Genomic DNA, 19,406 nt, shown 5'->3' on the forward strand with positions numbered 1-19,406 from the left:
CCATTGTCTGTGGATGTTCAGCTCAAAGGAGGAAATAAAATGTCAAACAAATCAATGGAAGATTCAAGTCATGCTGGAATTCTCCTTAAAGCTTCTTTATGGTGAGAACGCATGCGGGGAGCTTTGTGTTCGCGCTGGGGGGCAGCTCTTCCTGTGCGTGTCCTCACAGGGGGGGGCAACATGTTCAATTCAATTCGGTTTTATTTATATAGCGCCAGACGGGGGCGTCACTAGGTTTTAAGGACAGGGGGGGCTTAGCCCCCAGGAGATGCACATGATGTGAGCAAATGTAGCGTACGAGCACAAAACCTCAAACGGCTAACAATGGCTGAGAAATTATACATGATTATTATTTCAGTCTGTTTTAAACGACAACAAAGATAGAGACTGGTTTAATCTGAACCCTCCAGGTCGACCCCCCCCCCCCTCCCCCCGCCAGTAAAGAACATTTTAGAGGGTCTTTTTCATGCAGTCTTGATATGACACACTTGCGAGGTGGGAGGGATTATCAAACTGTTATTATGAAATTATTCATAATGCAGATTTAGGCAGATTTGTGAACAATATTTTAAGAGAAATGGTCTCATGCATATAAATATATATATATATTTGCAATACATACTAGGTTTTAGAGTTCTGCTCGTGAAAAATGGGACCTCGGACCAAGCCTTCGAGCTGCCGGTACATGTTGTTGGCTCAAGTCAGAAAGCGGAAGCGCTTCTAGGAACGTAAAGACCTCTATCAGAGCACACACACAAATACTTCAAAACCAAGTTTATTAGTAGTTTATTTTTTACCCTCTTTATGTATTGCCTTATTTTTTTTGTATTTTTGATATTTAAAAAAAAACAGATTTTGAGAACATTATCTTTGTCAGATTTGGAGGCAGACCTCAGGAAGCATTCAGCTCGTCACAGCTGAGCCCCCCCCCCCCTAGGGAAGTAAAGATGACACCCCAAGGACGACACTCGGCCCAAACCGAGCGGGTCATCAATGATGACCCGCTCTGCTGCAGCCTCCTGCAGCAGAGCTGGGAAACTGGTCGCCCCGTACTGGAGAGCAGAGGTTTAGGCTCCCAGATTACGTCTCCATGTTGTGAACGGCTGACCTTTAACCTCAGGATTATATAATGTGGTCATTTCCAGTTATTCATCAGACAGTTTTATTCAGATTCAGCCTGCATGGCCAGAACACACAGAGTGGATCGATTTATCCAGCGGTTCAGATTCAGGACCAAAGGACAGCACCAAACGAACCGGAACCGGAACGCTGCAGCGACTCAGCCACTTTCAGAAAGGACCGGAAATGAGGCGATCCGCTCCATTCAAGAGCGCTGTGGGGACCCCCTCTTCTGATTGGTCCAGCTGGGTCCCCCCCCCCCCCCCTCCCCAGTGGAGCGTCACACAGCCCGCAGCTCATTGGACAGATCGATCCGCTGAGAGCAGCCCTCTTTCCGGTTGGTCCGGCAGGTCGAGTCGCGCTCTGGTCCATAAAAGGGAAGGTAGCGGCGGTTCCGGACCCATTTCCTGTGACCTCCTCCAGAAATCCCTTTGAAGATGAGCGGACGCGGTAAAACCGGCGGTAAAGCCCGAGCCAAGGCGAAGACCCGCTCCTCCCGTGCCGGGCTCCAGTTCCCGGTCGGCCGTGTCCACAGGCTGCTGCGTAAAGGGAACTATGCGCATCGCGTCGGTGCCGGCGCGCCCGTCTACCTGGCGGCGGTGCTGGAGTACCTGACCGCTGAGATCCTGGAGCTGGCTGGAAACGCTGCCCGGGACAACAAGAAGACTCGGATCATCCCGCGTCACCTGCAGCTGGCCGTGCGTAACGACGAGGAGCTCAACAAGCTGCTGGGCGGGGTGACCATCGCTCAGGGAGGGGTGCTGCCCAACATCCAGGCCGTCCTGCTGCCCAAGAAGACCGAGAAGCCCGCCAAGAAGTGAAGTCCTGGACCCGGAGCCAGTGGAGCACAACGGCTCTTTTCAGAGCCCCACACGAGTCCGAAAAAGAGCTTTCATTCTCGCGTTGCTCTGATCCAGAACCGTTTGGATCCACGAAGAACAGGATCCAGTGTGGAGCTCAGTTCAACCCTGCAGCTTTGAGCTGAGAACTTTAAACCTGTTAGTCCAGGGATCTACTCCTGCTGGAGGCTGGAGGTATGACACTCTAGTTTATTACAGCTGAAAGATAAATCCTCCGGATCAAATGAATATTTCTGTCATCTGGAAGTGAAATAAATCAGAACATCTTTGATACTCGGCAAGAAGTATTTATAGACGGGAGAAAGAGTTGAGGTCCGAATACAGACCCCTTGAAGTAGAACATACATGTAATAACATGCATGTTGTAACAGTGTCCATGTCATGAGACACTGATCTACATTCATCTGCAGGACTCACCTGTAAAGGTTACGGCTTTGAAGTCATGAACAAAGACATTTTCACAACTCCGACGCCATCCAGTACAAATGTTTCTTTGAGCAGCACAGAACGAATGTTTGGGACAGAGGTACACATCTATATACTTTAATGTGGGGGCAGCTACACGGAGGTACATGTTTATATACTTTAATGGGGGGGGGGGGGGGGGGTCAGCTACACGGCGGTACATATTTATATACTTTAATGTGGAGGGGGCAGCTACACAAACCCGCCCCCCCGTTTCCGGTCTCCACTAGTCCTCATCAGTCGTTCAGAGCTCCTTAGAACTCTCATCAGCACCGGAAGCAGCTCTCTGGAGCCAGTGGGCGGTCCTTAAAAGGACCTTTGATCGTCACCGGGAGCAGCGCTTCACCCCCCGAAGCCGTACAGCGTGCGTCCCTGCCTCTTCAGCGCGTACACCACGTCCATGGCGGTGACGGTCTTCCGCTTGGCGTGCTCGGTGTACGTGACGGCGTCACGGATCACGTTCTCCAGGAACACCTTCAGCACCCCGCGGGTCTCCTCGTAGATCAGCCCGGAGATCCGCTTCACGCCGCCGCGGCGAGCCAGGCGGCGGATGGCGGGCTTGGTGATCCCCTGGATGTTATCACGGAGAACTTTCCGGTGCCGCTTGGCGCCTCCTTTACCGAGTCCTTTCCCGCCCTTTCCTCTTCCGCTCATCTCCACGGGTCAGACGTTTCACGCTGAATGAAGAGCTTCACGTTCTCACAGACGTTTATCTGTCCGCTGCGGACGTGTTAGAGAACAGAGGCGGATCCATTTCTCTCCCGACTGTTGAAAGGCGCAGAAATTACGCGCAGATTAAAATGTACAGACCGAGTTCCCCCCAGCGGGAAAAACACGAGACGTCATTTCATCACATTTACGCTGAACTACAATTATTGATTTATAATGATTTATATATTTTAAATCAATAATTGATTTATTCTGAGAGAGTAAACCTCAAACAGATGTTTCTGTGGAGACTCGATCCCTGAACTTTGTCTGAAGGCTCTAAAATTAATCAGGGGGGCAGAAACGTCATCACGTTGTACATAGTGTGTCTTTTTAATTTATTATTATTTTGCATCAATTGATTAATTTAATATTAGTCTTATTTGTATTGTTAAATATCGATGATTTATGCACAAAGGACTTTCAACGGAAACAAGACCACAAGGGCTTTTTAGAAATGCTCCTCTTAGACAGGATGTTTGGCTGTACTTGTACTGTAATACATGCTATTGTTTGAATGTACTTGTACTGTAATACATGCTATTGTTTGAATGTACTTGTACTGTAACACATGCTATTGTTTGAATGTACTTGTACTGTAATACATGCTACTGTTTGAATGTATTTGTACTGTAATACACACTACTATGTGACTGTACTCGTACTGTAATACAATACTTAGGTCCCAGATTCTACCGACATGTAGAGAATCAGAACCAGCAGGAATGTTCAGAGACTGAATGAGATCAAAGGATCGATATCAAGCAGAGATCAGCTCTCAGAGAGGTGGTGGCTCTCAGAAGAGCCGTTGGGCTGGTGGATCCGGGGCTTCACTTGGAGCTGGTGTACTTGGTCACGGCCTTGGTGCCCTCGGACACGGCGTGCTTGGCCAGCTCCCCGGGCGGGCAGCAGGAGACGCACGGCGGTCTGGATCTCCCTGGAGGTGATGGTGGAGCGCTTGTTGTAGTGAGCCAGACGAGACGCCTCTGAGGCGATGCGTTCAAAGATGTCGTTCACGAAGGAGTTCATGATGCCCATGGCCTTGGAGGAGATGCCGGTGTCCGGGTGGACCTGCTTCAGCACCTTGTACACGTAGATGGCGTAGCTCTCCTTCCTGCTCTTCCTCCTCTTCTTGCCGCTCTTGCTGGCGGTCTTGGTGACGGCTTTCTTGGAGCCCTTCTTGGGGGCAGACTTCGCTGCTTCAGGCATGATTGCTCCTCTCTGCGTAAAGACGCGGATGGCGCGCGCCGGGAGAGGCCTCTTTTATAGCCGCTCCATTCAAATAACGCTGTGTGAACCCCCTCTTCTGATTGGTCCAGCTGTGTTTCAGCGAGCAGCTGCTCCTCCATGGATCGTTTCCTTCATCAGATCACGTGGTCAGGCTGTATTCCGGATTAGGTTTCCCTTGCTCTGATTCATGTGGAGCTCCTTTGATGAACAGAACTCAACATGGATTTATGTCCTGTATTGGTCTCTGTCCTTCATCAATGATGGTCTCGCGCTTCCGGCGTTCCCCGCGCGTCATTCTCGTATCAAGCTTCGTCCGAGACATCCTCTGTTATAAAACCTTTAGTTTATGGGAAGCTTTCGTCGCTGGAATCGACACCATGGACGCTCTATTACGGGCTCTAATAGAAGCTCTCAGTGAAACACCTTTTAGGGTTTTTGTCCACCTACGTTGCACATATTAATAACCTTAGTAATTTATTGTAATTTATGTAATTTATTGTCATTCATTGTCATTTTGCATCAGTGGTGTAATTTATTTTAGATTAATTGTTTGTTTGCATCGGCGGTGTAAAATCATTTTATTTTTATTTTTCTAATGTTACTTTGCATCAATTGAGTTATTGAATATTGATTTTATTTGTATTTGTATTGTTAATTGTCAATGATTTAGGACTTTCAACGGAAATGCTCCTCTTAGACAGGATGTTTGACTTTATTTGTACTGTAATACATGCTACTGTGTGTACTGTATTTGTACTGTAATACATGCTACTGTGTGTACTGTATTTGTACTCTAACATTCTATCTAATAAATATATTCATTCATTCACTTAATCGGAAACAATGTGTGATTTTAACAGCGAATATTTGATGAGAGAAACTCTTAGTAGAATAAAGTGGCTCTTAAAAGAGCCGTTGGGTTCCAGCACCGCTGTGACGTCCCTATCTCCACGGTGGATGTCTGCAGCAAGAAAGCAGCCAAATACACCGAATCTATTTGGTAAATCAACAAAAAGTTGTGTATTTCAAATCGTAACTTCATAAAGAATACCATACATGATAGTAATTTATGTTTTTAAACTCAGAACTTTATTGTAAACTCAGAAGTATGAAAGAAAATAAGTAAGATCATAAAACTATTACAATAAATTACTACACACAGTACAATGCAAAGCCCAGCCTGTACAAAACGGAACGCCTTCAACCCTTTCATGCTTGAAGCTTTACCTCACCTACATAAAGCATACCAATAACAAACATGACATCGAAGCAGCAACGCTTGAGATGGACGCGTTTCTGGGCGGTTCAATTGACCCTAATCTGGAACTATGACTACTCAATGCAGCATCATGATGGAGTCCTTCGTGGATCCGTCTCGTAGGCGTGGGCTGCTGTGAAAGGGATGGAACGGGGATTGGCGTTTGAGTTCAATAGTTATAGCTTCTAGAGAGAAGCCCCCTGCTGGTTGTCTTTTTTCGTGACCCAGTAATGGACAAAGTGGTTAAAAAGATGAATGAATGCTTCTTTTTTTGCAGTGACAGGAATTGACTTCATATTTGATAAGAAGATTCTGGGACATGCAATGTCAAACTACTTGTTAGACTTCATCGAAATAAGATTGATAAACTAAAAAGAAGCTCATGTGGAAATGGAAAGGTCCACCCTGGACAAGCTTTTGATGAACTGGCGGCTTGTCCAGGGTGTGCCCTGCCTCTCGCCCATCGATCGCTGGGATAGGCTAATGCCAGAGTCCGTGTCTTTTGTTTTGCGACAAGAGAAGCACGTGAACAGGAAGTGGTGAAGTTCCTTTTTCCCGGAGCACGCGAAGGCAGCATTACGACCCTTTTTTTCCAGCATTGTCCCACCCACAGCACCATCTGATTGGATACACGCAAAGCCACACAGCCAATCAGCAGTGAGAGCTGTTCATGCGCAGTGGAGAGGAGAAAGGGTTGAGCGGAGGCAGGAAGCTCCTCCCACTCTCCCAGTCACGTTCACTGGCTGCCCCCTCTGCCTGTCTGTAAATCACATAAACAAACGTTTGAAGGCATTTAAAGATAAGTTAAATGTTGGTGTTCGCATTATTAAAAGTTTTGATGGGACTATTTTCACATTTACTGCAAATGAATTTCACATCCTGATCATTTCAAACGTGAAACAGCATTGATGTGACGGGACGACAGCTTGCGTGTTCGTTCAGATCCATTTATTCATTAGCCGTGTCTGATAAGATTATCAGCACAACATCACACGGCAAATAACGCAATAACGTGCAAACCGGTAACGGGACGGAAACGGATGCTCCTCCCACAGGAAGCAGGCGGGCACTGGTTCGAGTTTCACTGCAATGCCGGGAACAAGAAAGCAACAACAACCCTCAAACCATCAGACGTTCCGGTAAGCCGCTGCTGCTGCAGTCCTTTAGGAGGGATTCCAGGGAAACCGAAGACGTAAATCCTCGTAGGAGAATGTGGCTGCAGCAGAGGCCGTGATGCTCGTCTGAGGGCTTCTCATCGGAGCCTGCTCAGCCACGCTTTGTCGTTCCAGCTGCAAAGTAACGCTGTGATCGCTGCGTAGCCTGAGAGGGAGGTCACATGAAGAGGTCACATGTGGGGGTCATAACGCTTGGGGACATTACACACCGACAACCAGGGTTTTAGTCGCTGAAACTCCTCCTTCTCATGATGATTTACTCAGAACAGGACAATGTTTGATCACATTCTAGTACAGATCCCAGTCCATCGGCTGATATGTGAGGTTTGCTTATCAGGATATTACGAGATGCGTGTGTGAGACTTTGTTTGGTAAGACAGGAAGTCAGGTCTGGACTTGCAGTCTCCAAGCTGCCAGTTTGAGGCTGTTGAGGCACGTAAGATTCAGCGGTATCTGATTTATATATAATTATTATGATTAGGAATGTGTGTATTGGGCGTGTGTGTGTGTCATTTCTACCTGGATATGTCTCCACACGATAAAAAGCGTGGATCTACTCCTTGTGTTGCCAACAGGGGGCATCCCATTCTCTTCAGATCCGAGTTGGCCTGCCGCACCATGAGGTCCTCCTCCCTCCTTCTCCTCTCCGTCCTCGTGGATCTGTGTGATGTTCGAGTAGCGACGGGTCTGAGAATCGGTGCCTTCAACCTTCATAGCTTTGGGGATTCCAAGACCAAGAAGAGCAGCGTCATGCATAATCTTGCGAGGGTGAGACAGAAGCGCATTGGCCGGGATGCTTCCCATTTTGTTTTATTTCTATAGCGCCAGATCACAACAGAACGGAGCTTCTCACCCGATCCCTAAGGGAGAGCCCAGCCCCCCCCGCCCCCTACGGAGGAAGCTCATTTCAGCCGCTTGTACCCGCGATCTCGTTCTTTCGGTCACTACCCAAAGCTCGTGACCAGAGGTGAGGGTAGGAACGAAGATCGACCGGTAAATGCTCTCTTCACCATGACGGATCTGTGCAGGGTCCGCATCACTGCAGACGCTGCACCGATCCGTCTGTCGATCTCTCGCTCCATTCTTCCCTCACTCGTGAACATGACCCCGAGGTACTTGAACTCCTCCACTTGGGGCAGGATTTCCTCCCCGACCTGGAGGGTGCACTCCGCCCTATTCCGGCTGAAAACCATGGCCTCGGATTTGGAGGTGCTGATTCTCATCCCGGCCGCTTCACACGCGGCTGTGAACCGATCCAGTGAGAGCTGGAGGGCGTGGCCTGATGAAGCCAACGGGATCACAGCGTCTGCAAAAAGCAGCGATCCAATCTTGAGGTCACCAAACCGAACCCCCCTCAACGCCCCGGCTGCACCTAGAAATTCTGTCCATAAATCCTGTCCAACCTGGTCCCTCCCAAGGAGAACCTCAGCATCTTCATCTCCTTACTTCTAGCTCCGCCTCCTGTCTGTTCCTCAGAGACACTGTCTCTAAGCCGTCCATCATGCTGTCCTCACCACTGTCTCTAAGCCGTCCATCATGGCTGTCCTCACCACTGTCTCTGAGCCGTCCATCATGGCTGTCCTCACCACTGTCTCTAAGCCGTCCATCATGGCTGTCCTCACCACTGTCTTGTAGACCTGTCCCTTCGTCCTATCACAGAGCACACCTGATACTTTCCTCCCCCCGTTCCAGCCTGCCTGCACACGATTCTTCACCTCCTTTCCACATTCTCTCCATCACTCTGCTCTGTTGACCCGAGGTACCTGAAGTCCTCTACCTTCTTTACGTCTCATCCTTGTCCCCCCTTGGACCTTCTCATTTACGCACATGTACTCTGTTTTACTGCTGCTCACCTTCATTCCTCTCTTTTCTAGAGCAGACCTCCACTTCTCTAGATTCTCCTCTACCTGCAGATCACAATGTCATCTGCAAACATCATATTCCAAGGAGCTTCCTGTCTCACCTCATCTGTTAGTCTCTCCATCACCACGGCATCTTAACTTTCTTGGAAATAGTTTTCCCTTTTTTTGCATTTATGAAAATACCCAATCATCGTCTTCAGTGTACTTAATGACTCTAATGTCTGTTTCAGATCATCACTCGGTATGACATATGTTTGCTTCAGGAAGTAAGAGACAGTAAAGAAACAGCTTTACCGCAGCTGATCCAGAGCCTCAACAGGTGACTTGTCCCGTCCTTCACCACGACCGATCTCTACCTGCAGCCACACGACCGCCGCTACTCGAGAGCAAACTGTTTTCCACAACATGTCAAAGACACATGATTTCAGGGAACAGACGTCTTCGGCTATCCTGCTGTTGACCTTCCTGTGACACGCCCCTCCCCCCTCATGCTATCGGAGCAGACTCAGACCAAAGGACAAACAATGCTTTCTGTGACCTGAATATTAGGTTAGCCACATTAAAGCTGACGCGGTGAACGAGCCCCGTCACTAATGATAACTCATTCAACTGGCCGTGTGGTCGCCCACAAGGTTTGATCCAACGCTGATCATTCCCATCGTTAGTTTTTGGTTTCGGGAAGGGAACAAACCGAGCGGCACCTTCCGGTCGTCCAGGATACCGGTCCGGTCCTGGAGCAGCATGTTCACGCTGTTTATACGCCCGAATCATGCTGCAGGGCCGACTAGTAAAGGTGACTCCACATTAAAAAAACACGTATAACTAGAAAACGACAATCAGAGATTGCAGACCCCGCCTCCAATAGACTATTGGATCTTGTGAGACGGTAAACAGGGCTTCCGGATCAGAGGGGCCAAACCTGCTCTAGCTTGCTGCTCCAGAACGTACTACAAGACTCCTTCTGGACTCTTTTTCCCATCATGCCATTCGTTTCCCTCCCTCTGAAAGTGACAGTTTACAGCACAGGCACAATTCCAGATGTAAAAATAATTCTAGAATCTGGATCCAGATCCGGATCAACGCCATTCTCGGGGAGGACCGAGCCACGGACAGAACCTTGCTTGTGTAAAAATTTTAAGTCGATTGGGTTACTAGTTTTTGAGTTATGCGCTCGGACAGACAGACAAACAGACAAACAGACAAACAAACGCACCCAATTGCATTACCCTCGCCTCCTCTTCGGTGAGGGTAATGAAACTTTCCTTCTGACTCAAATGGGCACGTTCCAGATGCGTGTGCGTCTGTCCTTGATGCGACTTGGTCCCATCGATAGCTCCGCCCACACCGACGTCACTCCAGCTAATGCACGGCATTCATCCCCGCCGTCAGTCGTTGTCTTGAGCAGCAGCATGTCTGTGTCTGTCTCTTCAACATCCAGGTACGACACTGGGCATGTGTATGCCGCTGCAGCCAGCGAGCGGCTGGGCCGGTCGGACGCGTACAAAGAGCAGTACGTGTTCACGTACAGGTGAGCTGAGGGTCTGCTCCCCCCGTACGCCGGGACGGGCACGAAGGGCAAAACGGCAAAAACAAATACAAATGTGCACGTCGCAGCCTCTGACGCGTCGGTCTCAATGTGTGCAGGACTGACAAAGTTACCGCAACTGCCCAGTATCAGTACCCAGATACTTTACCAGGAGACGTTGATGCGTTCTCCAGAGAGCCTTTCGTGGTGCGCTTCAAAGCCCCCGAGACAGGTCACTTCTGAGTTGATGAAACGCTCCCTGACATCGACGCCCACTGTATATAAACTCCTCTCCTCAACCCCGTCTATATGCTCAGCTATAAAAGACTTTGTCCTCGTACCTCTGCACACCACCCCGGCCAACGCCACCAAGGAGCTCGATGCGCTGTACGATGTTCTGCAGCATGTCATGAAGATGTGGAACACCGAGGTAAGCTGTGCTGCAGGTAACTGGTGGACACCTTCAAACAGCGTCAGTCAGTGTGTGTGTGTGTGTGTGTGTGTGTGTGTGTGTGTGTGTGTGTGTGGGTGAGCAGGACGTCATGCTTCTCGGGGACTTCAACGCCGGCTGTAGCTACCTGGCTAAGAAGAACAGGAAGCATGTGCGTCTGCTGCAAGAAACGAGCCTGTTTTGGCTCATACCAGACGAGGCCGACACCACCGTGAGCTCGAGCACGTCTTGTGCCTACGACAGGTGATCTCATGGGACGCCACGCAAAAGGCCACAAGCTGTTCAGTGTCCGAAACGTGTTCACTTACTCTCAGCTGTCTCACCGAAGGGTGGGCGCTGTGACTTGATGCTAAGGGCGTTGGTTCGGGTCCAAATACATCGACTTTAACCGTGACCCCATATCACCCACGGACTTTTAGTAAAGTCTGTTTTCTCACAACTGTTTTTTACCAAGGTACTTGGTCGCTGTACTATAATTCTGTTTAAAGATCTCAGGGATGTATTTTCCTGTCTTACCTTAAGACATATTCCAGATTGAGCAGGTCTGAGCTGTTTAACACATATATTCATATTAAAACGAGACGAAACAGTTTAATGTGTACTTTTGTCACTTCGTTCTTTGTGTTTGAACAGGATTGTTGTGCATGGGGAAAGGTTTAATCGAACAATCGTTCCCTTATCAGCCAAACCATTTGACTTCCAAGTGGAATACAAACTCACTAGCGAGCAGGTAACAGGCTGTGTGTGTGTGTGTGTGTGTGTGTGTGTGTGTGTGTGTATGTGTGTGTGTGTGTGAGAGACAGTGAAAGGTATGTTTGATAACAATCTTTCTATATAACATAACTGTGTAGGTTCTCAATCATCCGGGACTTGTTCAAGTTGGATCAAAGACGATTCTCCTCTCGTCCGAGAGGCTTCTTCAGTTCTGAGAGACTGGTCGAGAGTTTAGAGACGTTGTTGGAGCAGAAGACAAAGAAGGGACCGAAACCACCGAGGCAATCGGATGCCCCAGGAGTATTAGCATTGACTCTATGAATGCTAAGGCTCCCGGCAGTTATGAAATCTGACCGTCTACCAGTCTCAGAACTGAAGAGGCCTCGTGGATGAGAGGAGAAACGTCTTTGATCCAGCGTGAACAGGTCCAGTTGATTCTCCTTCTTTGCTCTTCATGATATCTAACGTAACATTTTCTCGACGAGTGTTGAGAATGTCTGTGCTCTGCTTTCTCTCCAGGCTCTTGACATCAGCGACCACTACCCTGTGGAGGTCTGGCTAAAGGAAGCGTCACGCAGCCGTTCCACTTCCTTAACAATGGGAATAAAGAAAATGACGGACTCCAATCATCATTTTCTTTTTCTCTTCTCTGCCATTGTATTTTCCATGCATTGTTGACACAATGAAAAAGAAGCAGTGGACATGTGGGTACTTTATGCTGAAATGGATGGATGGACAAAATGGCTCCCCTATAGAACCACTCGAAAGGTCCACTAATATATGCTGCTCAGGAAATACAAGCAACACGTAATCGCGGTGTATAAAGTTACTGTTTGTTGGGTTCTGTATTTCCCTGCAGGTATTTCTCTGCTCCACCTGTAAAGTGCCTTGAGAAAGTTACCTCAAGGCATGTTTGACTGGTTCCCATCAAAACAGGAGCAGCTGCATTCTGGATTAGCTATCATTTCTGCTGTGTGTTATGGAACAGTAAAATAATGATTGTGAGAAAAATGCTCGTCTTGTTTCTTTCACCTCCTCGATGACATCTTCTACAGCATTGATTGGTTATCATCAATGATTGTTTTTGGATAATTAAAGTAAAGGTAGTGCTAAAATTACTAGAATGGTAAATGGCTATAAAAATCTGTGACTTATCAAAAAAGTTACGATTAAAATCACCTTTAGCCTGTCCACCGGGGCCGCGGACAGACGGCTGTCCGGATCCACACGGTGATCTGGATCAGCACCAAAAGGTTCTAGATTGTTCTTGGTATCTTTATACACCAACCATGAAAAGAAAGAGTGAATCAGAGTTGATGTGTTTTTAACTGATTTTTTAATCCATAAATGTCGGTTTAGGGACGTGAATAAACCTGACACCTCCTTCCAGTCGCTCGGGGTACCGGTCGTCATGGTTACACAAGCCGCGACTGCAGCGTTTCACCATTTGAGCAATTTGTTTCTGCCTCTGTGCCGCATGCAAACCAAAAGTGGGCCGGTTTGTCTGAGGAAAGAGATGACGTGTCGCGTCACACGATTGGTCCGCCAAGTCGCGCCGGAGGTCGTCGCAGCCACTCGGTGATCTGGTGAGAACGCTCCGGTGTCACCGGTCCATCTCTGTGGGATCCATGTCGCTCGGCACATTATTCTGCAGAGACCCCGGCTGTGGCGTGGAGCCCAAACGCCAGAAGGAGGCGCGGGATGGAATCGTAGCTTCTTTAGTGATGAAGGGAATCGAACCAACGTCGGTTTGGCCTCTCACTACAGCCAGAGGCGAATCAGAGGAGACAACTCAAAGCAGCGTCACCTTCATGCCACGACGAATCAGAATCCTTTATTGATCCTGGACGGAAAATTCAAGAATACAAACATACACCCCGAACTAGACTATCGACTACGCAACGCACCCACAGCTCCAATATCTCTAAATTCCACTACTTAGTGAAGGCACAAGTATTCAAGTACCCGAGGGGACCGTCCCGTTGTCCGTTCGTCTTCCCCAAAGGAGACGAGAGACTTTTACGCTGTAAAAGGTCACACGACACCAGCGGCATTCGTCGTCCTGATAATTTCATCAACTCCTGCAAAAATGAAAATCTCGCGGTCCGACAAACCTCCTCTGACTTTCCAGCAGCATGTGCAGGAGGAGAGAACGACTGGATCGGATCGGGCTTCGGTGACGCGCCAATCAACAGCCAACATTCCCTACGATGCCTTGACGGCAAACTAAACCTCCATATTAGACAAATATCTTTCAAAATGTTCCTTTTCATTTCCTGTAATCAACATATATTAACTAAGATATAAATAGGAATTATGCGATTGATGTGGAACAAGGTAGTACGGTAATATAAAACCGCAGTGGCTGATTCCCACCACAGGAGGGCGGCGTTACACTGGAATATTTATTTGATCGCTTCGGTCCGTCCCAAAAGATGAACCGGGAGGCACATTTAAACCGTTATTGTAAGAAAGTGTAATAGAAGAGTATAATTTTCAAACAATAAGGCCATAAAAAAGACTAAATACTCCCAAAATAAGTTTCATATTTTTGGAAAGAGTTCATTTCAGATATCAGAATCCCACTCGGATCGATGCTGCTATTATTATTATTATTATTAACACAGCACCAATGATCAACGCCGCTGAAACACAGGCCGCCTCCTCCTCACACAGGCCTGCTCCTCCTCCTCACATGGGCCTCCTCCTCCTCACACGGGCCTCCTCCTCCTCCTCCTCCGCCTCCTCACACGTCCAGCCGCTTGGACGGAGCGTGGCTGACGTCCAGTCTTCTCTGGGCGGAGCCTCTCTTGCGAGCAGCAGGCGCAGCATTTCCCAGCGTGCCCGGGGTTTGGAAGAAAGCCTTAGAAGGAGCAGAGGGCGTGGCTTCCTTTGGGGTGGGTGGAGTCTGTGAAGTCAGAGGCAGAAGTTAAGTGGAAGTGGCGCCAGGCAGGCGCTCACCGCGTCCGTCATGCATTCAGGACGGGGCGTTTTAGTAGATCCATTGTTTGTTCTATTTACTGGAAGTAAACAAAATGAATCGCAGCTCCAGGGGGAAATGGAGAGTGTATTTCCTGTCAAGTGACCTTTTGAAGGTGGCCAGCTCTTACCGGTGGTCCTGGGGGGGAACGTGGGGTTGCTGCACCTGAGCCTCGTTCTGGAGTGGGCGGCGACCTGCTGACCTCTGATGCTGCTGCCAGTCCGCACGGCACCGCCCCCACCATGAAGTGGGCGGGGGGCAGCACAGTGGGCAGACTGAAGCTCAGCTGGTGGTGGGCATCAGAGCCTTGCTGTGGCAGACTGCTGGCCAGCAGAGGGTAGTGCGAGAGGGCCGCGGAGGGCAGCAGGAGGTAGGGCAGCGCCACAGAGGGGGCGCCGCTGGGGGGTCCAGCCGCACCGTGCTGGCCGGCAGAGACCAGGAAGTTGAGGCCGTTCAGACCTGGAGGAAGCAGATCAGGAGAGAATGACTTATTTACCGGCGCTCTGAAGCTGAACTATCAGACACCGGCTCGCCTGTCCCAGGCAGGGTGGGAACCAGGACAGTTTAACAGCTCCCTCTGCAGGTGGCGCCGGGCGATACGTCGCAGGTACCCGATACGTCGCAGGTACACGATACCCGATACGCCGCAGATACCCGACACGCCGCAGATACCCGTTGCAGACACTTTTCACCATTTCACACACACACACACACACACCGTACCTGTGTTGTTCGGGATGTAGAGGTAATGCGCCGGCTGAACGGGCCTGCGGCCGCCTGGACCCCCGCTGAGGCCTGCTGGGCCACCGGGAGACGTCCTGTTGTTGCCAGACATGGTAGCCCCGGCTCTCATCTGGAAGGACACGCAAGGAACGGGAATAAACCTGGAACTCATCCGACGAGTGGCCCAGAACATCAAACACCGCCCTCACCTCGGCACCTTCCTCCAACTCAGGCGTTCCCTTCTTCCTCAGCGCGGCTCCTCCCTCCTCCTCGTCTTCGCTCCTTCTCTTCCTGCCCTCCTCAGACGGCGCTCTCGTCGAACTCGGACCTTCAGCCACCGGGTCGTGCTTGTCCAGCGCCGCGTACAGCATGACCACCGAGGGCTGGGACAGGCTGGGCAGGTAGGCCAAGCAGGGCGTGGGGGGGGGCTCCATTTGGGGGGCAGCAGACGAGCCGCCACTGCGAGAGGCAAGAAACCGATGGTTAGGGAGCTTTGAGCCTGTCCTTTGATGCCTGTCCTTTGATGCTCGGGTCAGGATCAACACACGGAGTACCCCCCCCCCCCCCCCCCCCAAACACCCAGCTGGGCGGCCAGCGAGAACTCACCTGGTGCCGTTTCCAAACCGCAGCCGACACGCCGTGTTCCTCCTGGAACAGTCCGAGGGCCGGGGGGGTGGGGCTGCCGAGGGAGCGAGGAAAGACATTGATTGGTCGGCCGGCGCCCCGACCACGGCGCCCCCCGACCACGGCGCCCCGCTCCTTCCGTCGCTTCTTACCTGAACCTTCTGGCCTCGGGCTGACGGGTGCAGAGCTGACCCGCCGCTGGATGGCCACAGAGGGCGCTGCGATGCTGAAGGAGGCGTGGCGTGCCATTGGCTGCGTGGCCCCAGCGAGGTTGACGACAGTACTTCCTGCATGTGATGGCGACGACAGAAGTTTAAGGGTCAGCTTTGATCTGTGTGTTTGATCTCCGTCTGATCTTTTGATCCTTGTGTTTGATCTTCGTTTGATCTTTGTCTGATCTCACCGGCGCCCGCAGGCGGGCTGAACTCCACCGGGCCGAGCCACCTGAAGGCGGGCTTCCTGCCCCTCTCCTCACGGACGTGGACCTTCTTTATGAGGCCCAGGCTGGTCAGCACGTTGGCGATGTCGTACAGTCGCCGCACCTTGGCTGCAAACACGGGGGCGGAGCTTAGCTTTGTGGATCAGAGCAAGCTCCGCCCTGAAACGTCAGCGCTCTCTCACTCTTATACTTGCTGTGACTGGAAGCGTCCCGACTCTCCTCGATCAGGATCCTGGCTGCCGTATCCAGGGCGACCGTTTGGGTTCTGGACACCAGGAACAGCATGACGAACTTCTGGCTCATGATCCGCAGAGATTTGTCCTTCCTGTTGCTACCAGCTACAAACAATGATTGAATGAATGAATGAATGAATGAATGCATGAAGGGCAGGAGTAGAACGGAGAAGATGAAACGGCAGCTTCATTACGTCTCAGGTGGTGTCCTTGGGCTCCGTGGGCCCCGCCCCCCCCGGCCCCCGAGCCCAGCGCCACCTGGAGGTGGTAGCCTTGCTGCCGGCCCCGCCGCTGCAGCTCCTGCAGCGTCGCCTCCAGCTGCTGGCGCCCGTTCCAGGTGTAGCTGTTCTTGGCTATCCGGCCCACAATCATGAGAGACTCCAAAACATTGACGATGTCGTAGATGCGCCGGCGCTCCACCCCTGCCAGGTGGGGAGAGTAGCGGCCTGCTATTGGTCGGCTCAGACAGACGATCGCTCTGAGGTCTCTGAAGCCACTCAGACCTACCGAGACCGGTCGCCACCTCGTCCAGCGAGATCCAGATGGGGCGCTGTGCCGGCGGGTAGTCCGGGTAGAGGGCCAGAAACTTCTGGCACAGCAGCCCGAGACTCTTCTTCTTCCTGCTGGGCTTTCTATCGACGCCATCCTCCTCCTCCTCCTCCTCCTCCTCTTCCTCCTCTACCTCCAACTACACAAAGCACACGCATCACCATCAGCAGGACGATCGCTCTCACACACACACGCGCACACACACACACACACACCTGGTTAGAGTCTTCCACTCGTTCCACTCCAGCCTCCGGACTCCCCGGCCCCCCCTTCTCATTCTCTATAGGCCGGAACAGGACCTTCCTCATCTCTCTGTCGCGGATGTCTGGGCTGGCGGCGCTGATCAGCATCTTCAGGTTGGCGGTGGGGGTCCACGGCTCCCCCAGGGAGCTGTGTTTGATGGGGGTGACGTGGGCCAGGTCAGGGGTCGCACCCTTCCTGGTTCTCAGCAGCGCAGGGACGGTGGACTCGGCGGATTTTAGGGGCGTGGCTCTTCTCCTCTCCATGCAGACGTTTTCCTGTATTTGTTACATACAAATATTTACTTTTCAAAGAGCAGCCATGTTGGCTGAATATCAAGTAATGAAAACACAATAATATGAAAAATAAATATCCCTGAAATCGTTGTTAACCTGCTGCCGTATAAACCAATAGGATGGAGGTCTGTTATACTAGGTTGAAGTACTAATACAGCAAACACACACGTTTGTGATCAGTGCTCGGCTCACCTTCTGCTCACTCCGGCCATCGTCGTCCTCACCTGCCCCCCCCCTGAGACCTGGATCTGGGCTGGTGAGGTCCTTCAGGGCCAGACATGGAACCTCCATCTGCTGCACGACGTTCAATCAAACGGTGACTAATGCAGAGTTAAACTTTCCCCCATTTTGCTGCTGAACGTGAAGCTAGCAGCTAGCAGCTAGCATTAGTACCTGAATGTCCTTTAACTTGTGACTAGTGAAGAGCAGCTCGTAACGACCAGTGCGCATAAACTAGTCCGTGCGTCTAGAGCATGTAACGCAAAGCTAGTTACATTTCGGTAACGTATTAGCAGTCGTAAAGGTTCATTGATCTTTAATACGCTGCTAGGCTAACCTGGCTAGCTCAGCTGATAGGCGGAAACCACTGACGGGGAAATACGATCGCTCACCTTGATCTGCTATTCAGTGAATCGATCCGCTGTTCCAGACTAGTCAGCGCGTAGTTCCCTCAGACTAGCGCAGCAACTAGTTTCGCCGGTTAAAATAAGCGGGTTAGTCGTCCTCCAGCAGCTTCCAGACGCGGAACCCAGCGAGGAAAGCTAAACTGCCGCTTGAACTCCAGCTTCGCCCGCTTAAGATTCTTTTCTGGCGCTCTCCAGCGTCTGTGCGCTCCAGCCAATCAGCACTCTGGTAACTTTCACGTCATTCGGCTATAGCCAATCAGTGTTGTTTTACTCGTGCGCGCGCCTCAACTTCTACCAATAGGCACGAACACAGACCACGCCTCCTTGCTGAAGTTGGCGGGGCGACCGGCGCGCTGAACGGAGACCCGGTGACGTTTAAACGGGACGTCCCACTCCTCCGTGTTTGTGGGTCGGTGCAGGAACAGCAATGGCAGCTTCACGCAGCTTCACGCAGCTTCACGCAGCTTCACGCAGCTTCTTCTGTAAGTGTAATGTCGAGTGGAGTCAGGGGAGAACGTCACCTCTAAAACCTGTGATAGGAACAAAGCAAGAATGTAAATCAGTGCGATTCAAAAAGAGGTTTATAAGCCTCACATTGCAGCGAGGGGAAAGTCTACCATTATTTGTGCAGCGAGGCAGCGCCTTGCATATAAACGATCTTTGACTTCCAGCTGAGGGACGCTTGGCTTCTTTCCTGCTTCTCCCACGGCGACATGGCGTGGTGGGGGCGGGGGGGGGGGGTAATAAAGCGACCCTTTACCTGGTCGCTCTGTGGCTGATGCAGACAGATGGGATGGACAGAGACGGGGGGGGGCATTAGTGGTGGCGCTAATATTAGAGCCACAGCGCGAAGAGAGAGACAAACAGTGGGAGAGAGAGAGAGAGAGAGAGACAAACAGAGAGACAAACAGAGAGAGAGAGAGAGACACACACACAGAGAGAGAGAGAGAGAGAGAGAGACAAACAGAGAGAGAGAGAGAGACACACAGAGAGAGAGAGACATACACAGTGAGAGAGAGACATACACAGAGCGAGAGAGAGAGAGAGAGACATACATTGTGGATGATTTATGTACGAAGGACTTTCAACGGAAACAAGACCACAAGGGCTTTTTTGAAATGCTCCTCTTAGACAGGATGTTTGACTGTATTTGTACTGTAATACATGCTACTGTGTGACTGTACTTGTACTCTAACATTCTATCTAATAAATATATTCATCATCATCATCAACGAAACGCAGCCCATGTGACACGGTGGTGCAGCGGGCGGAGCTTTCGCCTCACAGCCAGAAGGTTCTGGGTTCGAGTCCGGTCTGTGGAGGCTTTTA

At 50.6% G+C, this 19,406-nt stretch overlaps 4 protein-coding genes and 1 pseudogene across 5 annotated transcripts in view; 2 read left to right on the forward strand and 3 right to left on the reverse strand.

The window, feature by feature from the left end:
* The window catches only part of LOC137910698 (uncharacterized), a 257,139-nt gene extending 254,903 nt beyond the window's left edge, over nucleotides 1-2,236 (forward strand). Inside the window, exon 3 of the mRNA XM_068755086.1 lies at nucleotides 1,543-2,236. Within this exon, the coding sequence (XP_068611187.1) occupies nucleotides 1,543-1,940 (398 nt within the window). The 3' untranslated portion in view covers nucleotides 1,941-2,236. The remainder of the gene's footprint in view (nucleotides 1-1,542) is intronic.
* Nucleotides 2,237-2,786: 550 nt separating this feature from the next.
* Nucleotides 2,787-3,098, reverse strand: LOC137911004 (histone H4). Its single transcript, XM_068755428.1, has one exon. It carries the CDS (start codon nucleotides 3,096-3,098, stop codon nucleotides 2,787-2,789), a length of 312 nt encoding a protein of 103 aa, XP_068611529.1.
* Nucleotides 3,099-3,876: 778 nt separating this feature from the next.
* Nucleotides 3,877-4,361, reverse strand: LOC137910602 (histone H2B-like; annotated as a pseudogene).
* A 2,382-nt stretch (nucleotides 4,362-6,743) lies between these two features.
* Nucleotides 6,744-12,368, forward strand: LOC137910601 (deoxyribonuclease-1-like). Of its 2 annotated transcripts, none has more exons than XM_068754978.1 (9): nucleotides 6,744-6,779; nucleotides 7,391-7,583; nucleotides 8,908-8,996; nucleotides 10,116-10,205; nucleotides 10,322-10,434; nucleotides 10,520-10,632; nucleotides 10,739-10,896; nucleotides 11,287-11,383; nucleotides 11,887-12,368. In XM_068754978.1, exons 2-9 carry the CDS (start codon nucleotides 7,434-7,436, stop codon nucleotides 12,043-12,045), a joined length of 969 nt encoding a protein of 322 aa, XP_068611079.1. In that variant the 5' UTR covers nucleotides 6,744-6,779; nucleotides 7,391-7,433; the 3' UTR covers nucleotides 12,046-12,368. The 2 variants fall into 2 exon arrangements, with proteins under 2 accessions (XP_068611079.1, XP_068611078.1); XM_068754977.1 differs by lacking the exon at nucleotides 6,744-6,779 and adding an exon at nucleotides 7,012-7,134.
* Nucleotides 12,369-13,939: 1,571 nt separating this feature from the next.
* Nucleotides 13,940-17,742, reverse strand: e2f7 (E2F transcription factor 7). Its single transcript, XM_068755515.1, has 12 exons — nucleotides 17,644-17,742; nucleotides 17,131-17,433; nucleotides 16,874-17,039; nucleotides 16,561-16,788; nucleotides 16,316-16,471; nucleotides 16,098-16,241; nucleotides 15,847-15,981; nucleotides 15,677-15,749; nucleotides 15,239-15,529; nucleotides 15,071-15,195; nucleotides 14,478-14,806; nucleotides 13,940-14,275 (listed from the first exon to the last, which is right to left on the reverse strand). Exons 1-12 carry the CDS (start codon nucleotides 17,740-17,742, stop codon nucleotides 14,114-14,116), a joined length of 2,211 nt encoding a protein of 736 aa, XP_068611616.1. The 3' UTR covers nucleotides 13,940-14,113.
* Nucleotides 17,743-19,406: the final 1,664 nt, after the last annotated feature.

Source organism: Brachionichthys hirsutus, chromosome 22 (assembly GCF_040956055.1).
Source record: "Brachionichthys hirsutus isolate HB-005 chromosome 22, CSIRO-AGI_Bhir_v1, whole genome shotgun sequence".
Taxonomy (NCBI): domain Eukaryota; kingdom Metazoa; phylum Chordata; class Actinopteri; order Lophiiformes; family Brachionichthyidae; genus Brachionichthys; species Brachionichthys hirsutus.

Coding starts and splice junctions, on each gene's coding strand:
- e2f7 (XM_068755515.1), bottom strand. CDS start 17,742: ATGGAGGTTCCATGTCTGGCCCTGAAGGACCTCACCAGCCCAGATCCA. Junction 16,472..16,560: donor CCAAGGACACCACCTGAGAC/GTAATGAAGCTG, acceptor CATTGTTTGTAG/CTGGTAGCAACAGGAAGGAC. Junction 15,530..15,676: donor CGGTTTGGAAACGGCACCAG/GTGAGTTCTCGC, acceptor TGCCTCTCGCAG/TGGCGGCTCGTCTGCTGCCC.
- LOC137910601 (XM_068754977.1), top strand. Junction 7,584..8,907: donor TCATGCATAATCTTGCGAGG/GTGAGACAGAAG, acceptor TGTCTGTTTCAG/ATCATCACTCGGTATGACAT. Junction 10,897..11,286: donor ACGTCTTGTGCCTACGACAG/GTGATCTCATGG, acceptor GTGTTTGAACAG/GATTGTTGTGCATGGGGAAA.
- LOC137911004 (XM_068755428.1), bottom strand. CDS start 3,098: ATGAGCGGAAGAGGAAAGGGCGGGAAAGGACTCGGTAAAGGAGGCGCC.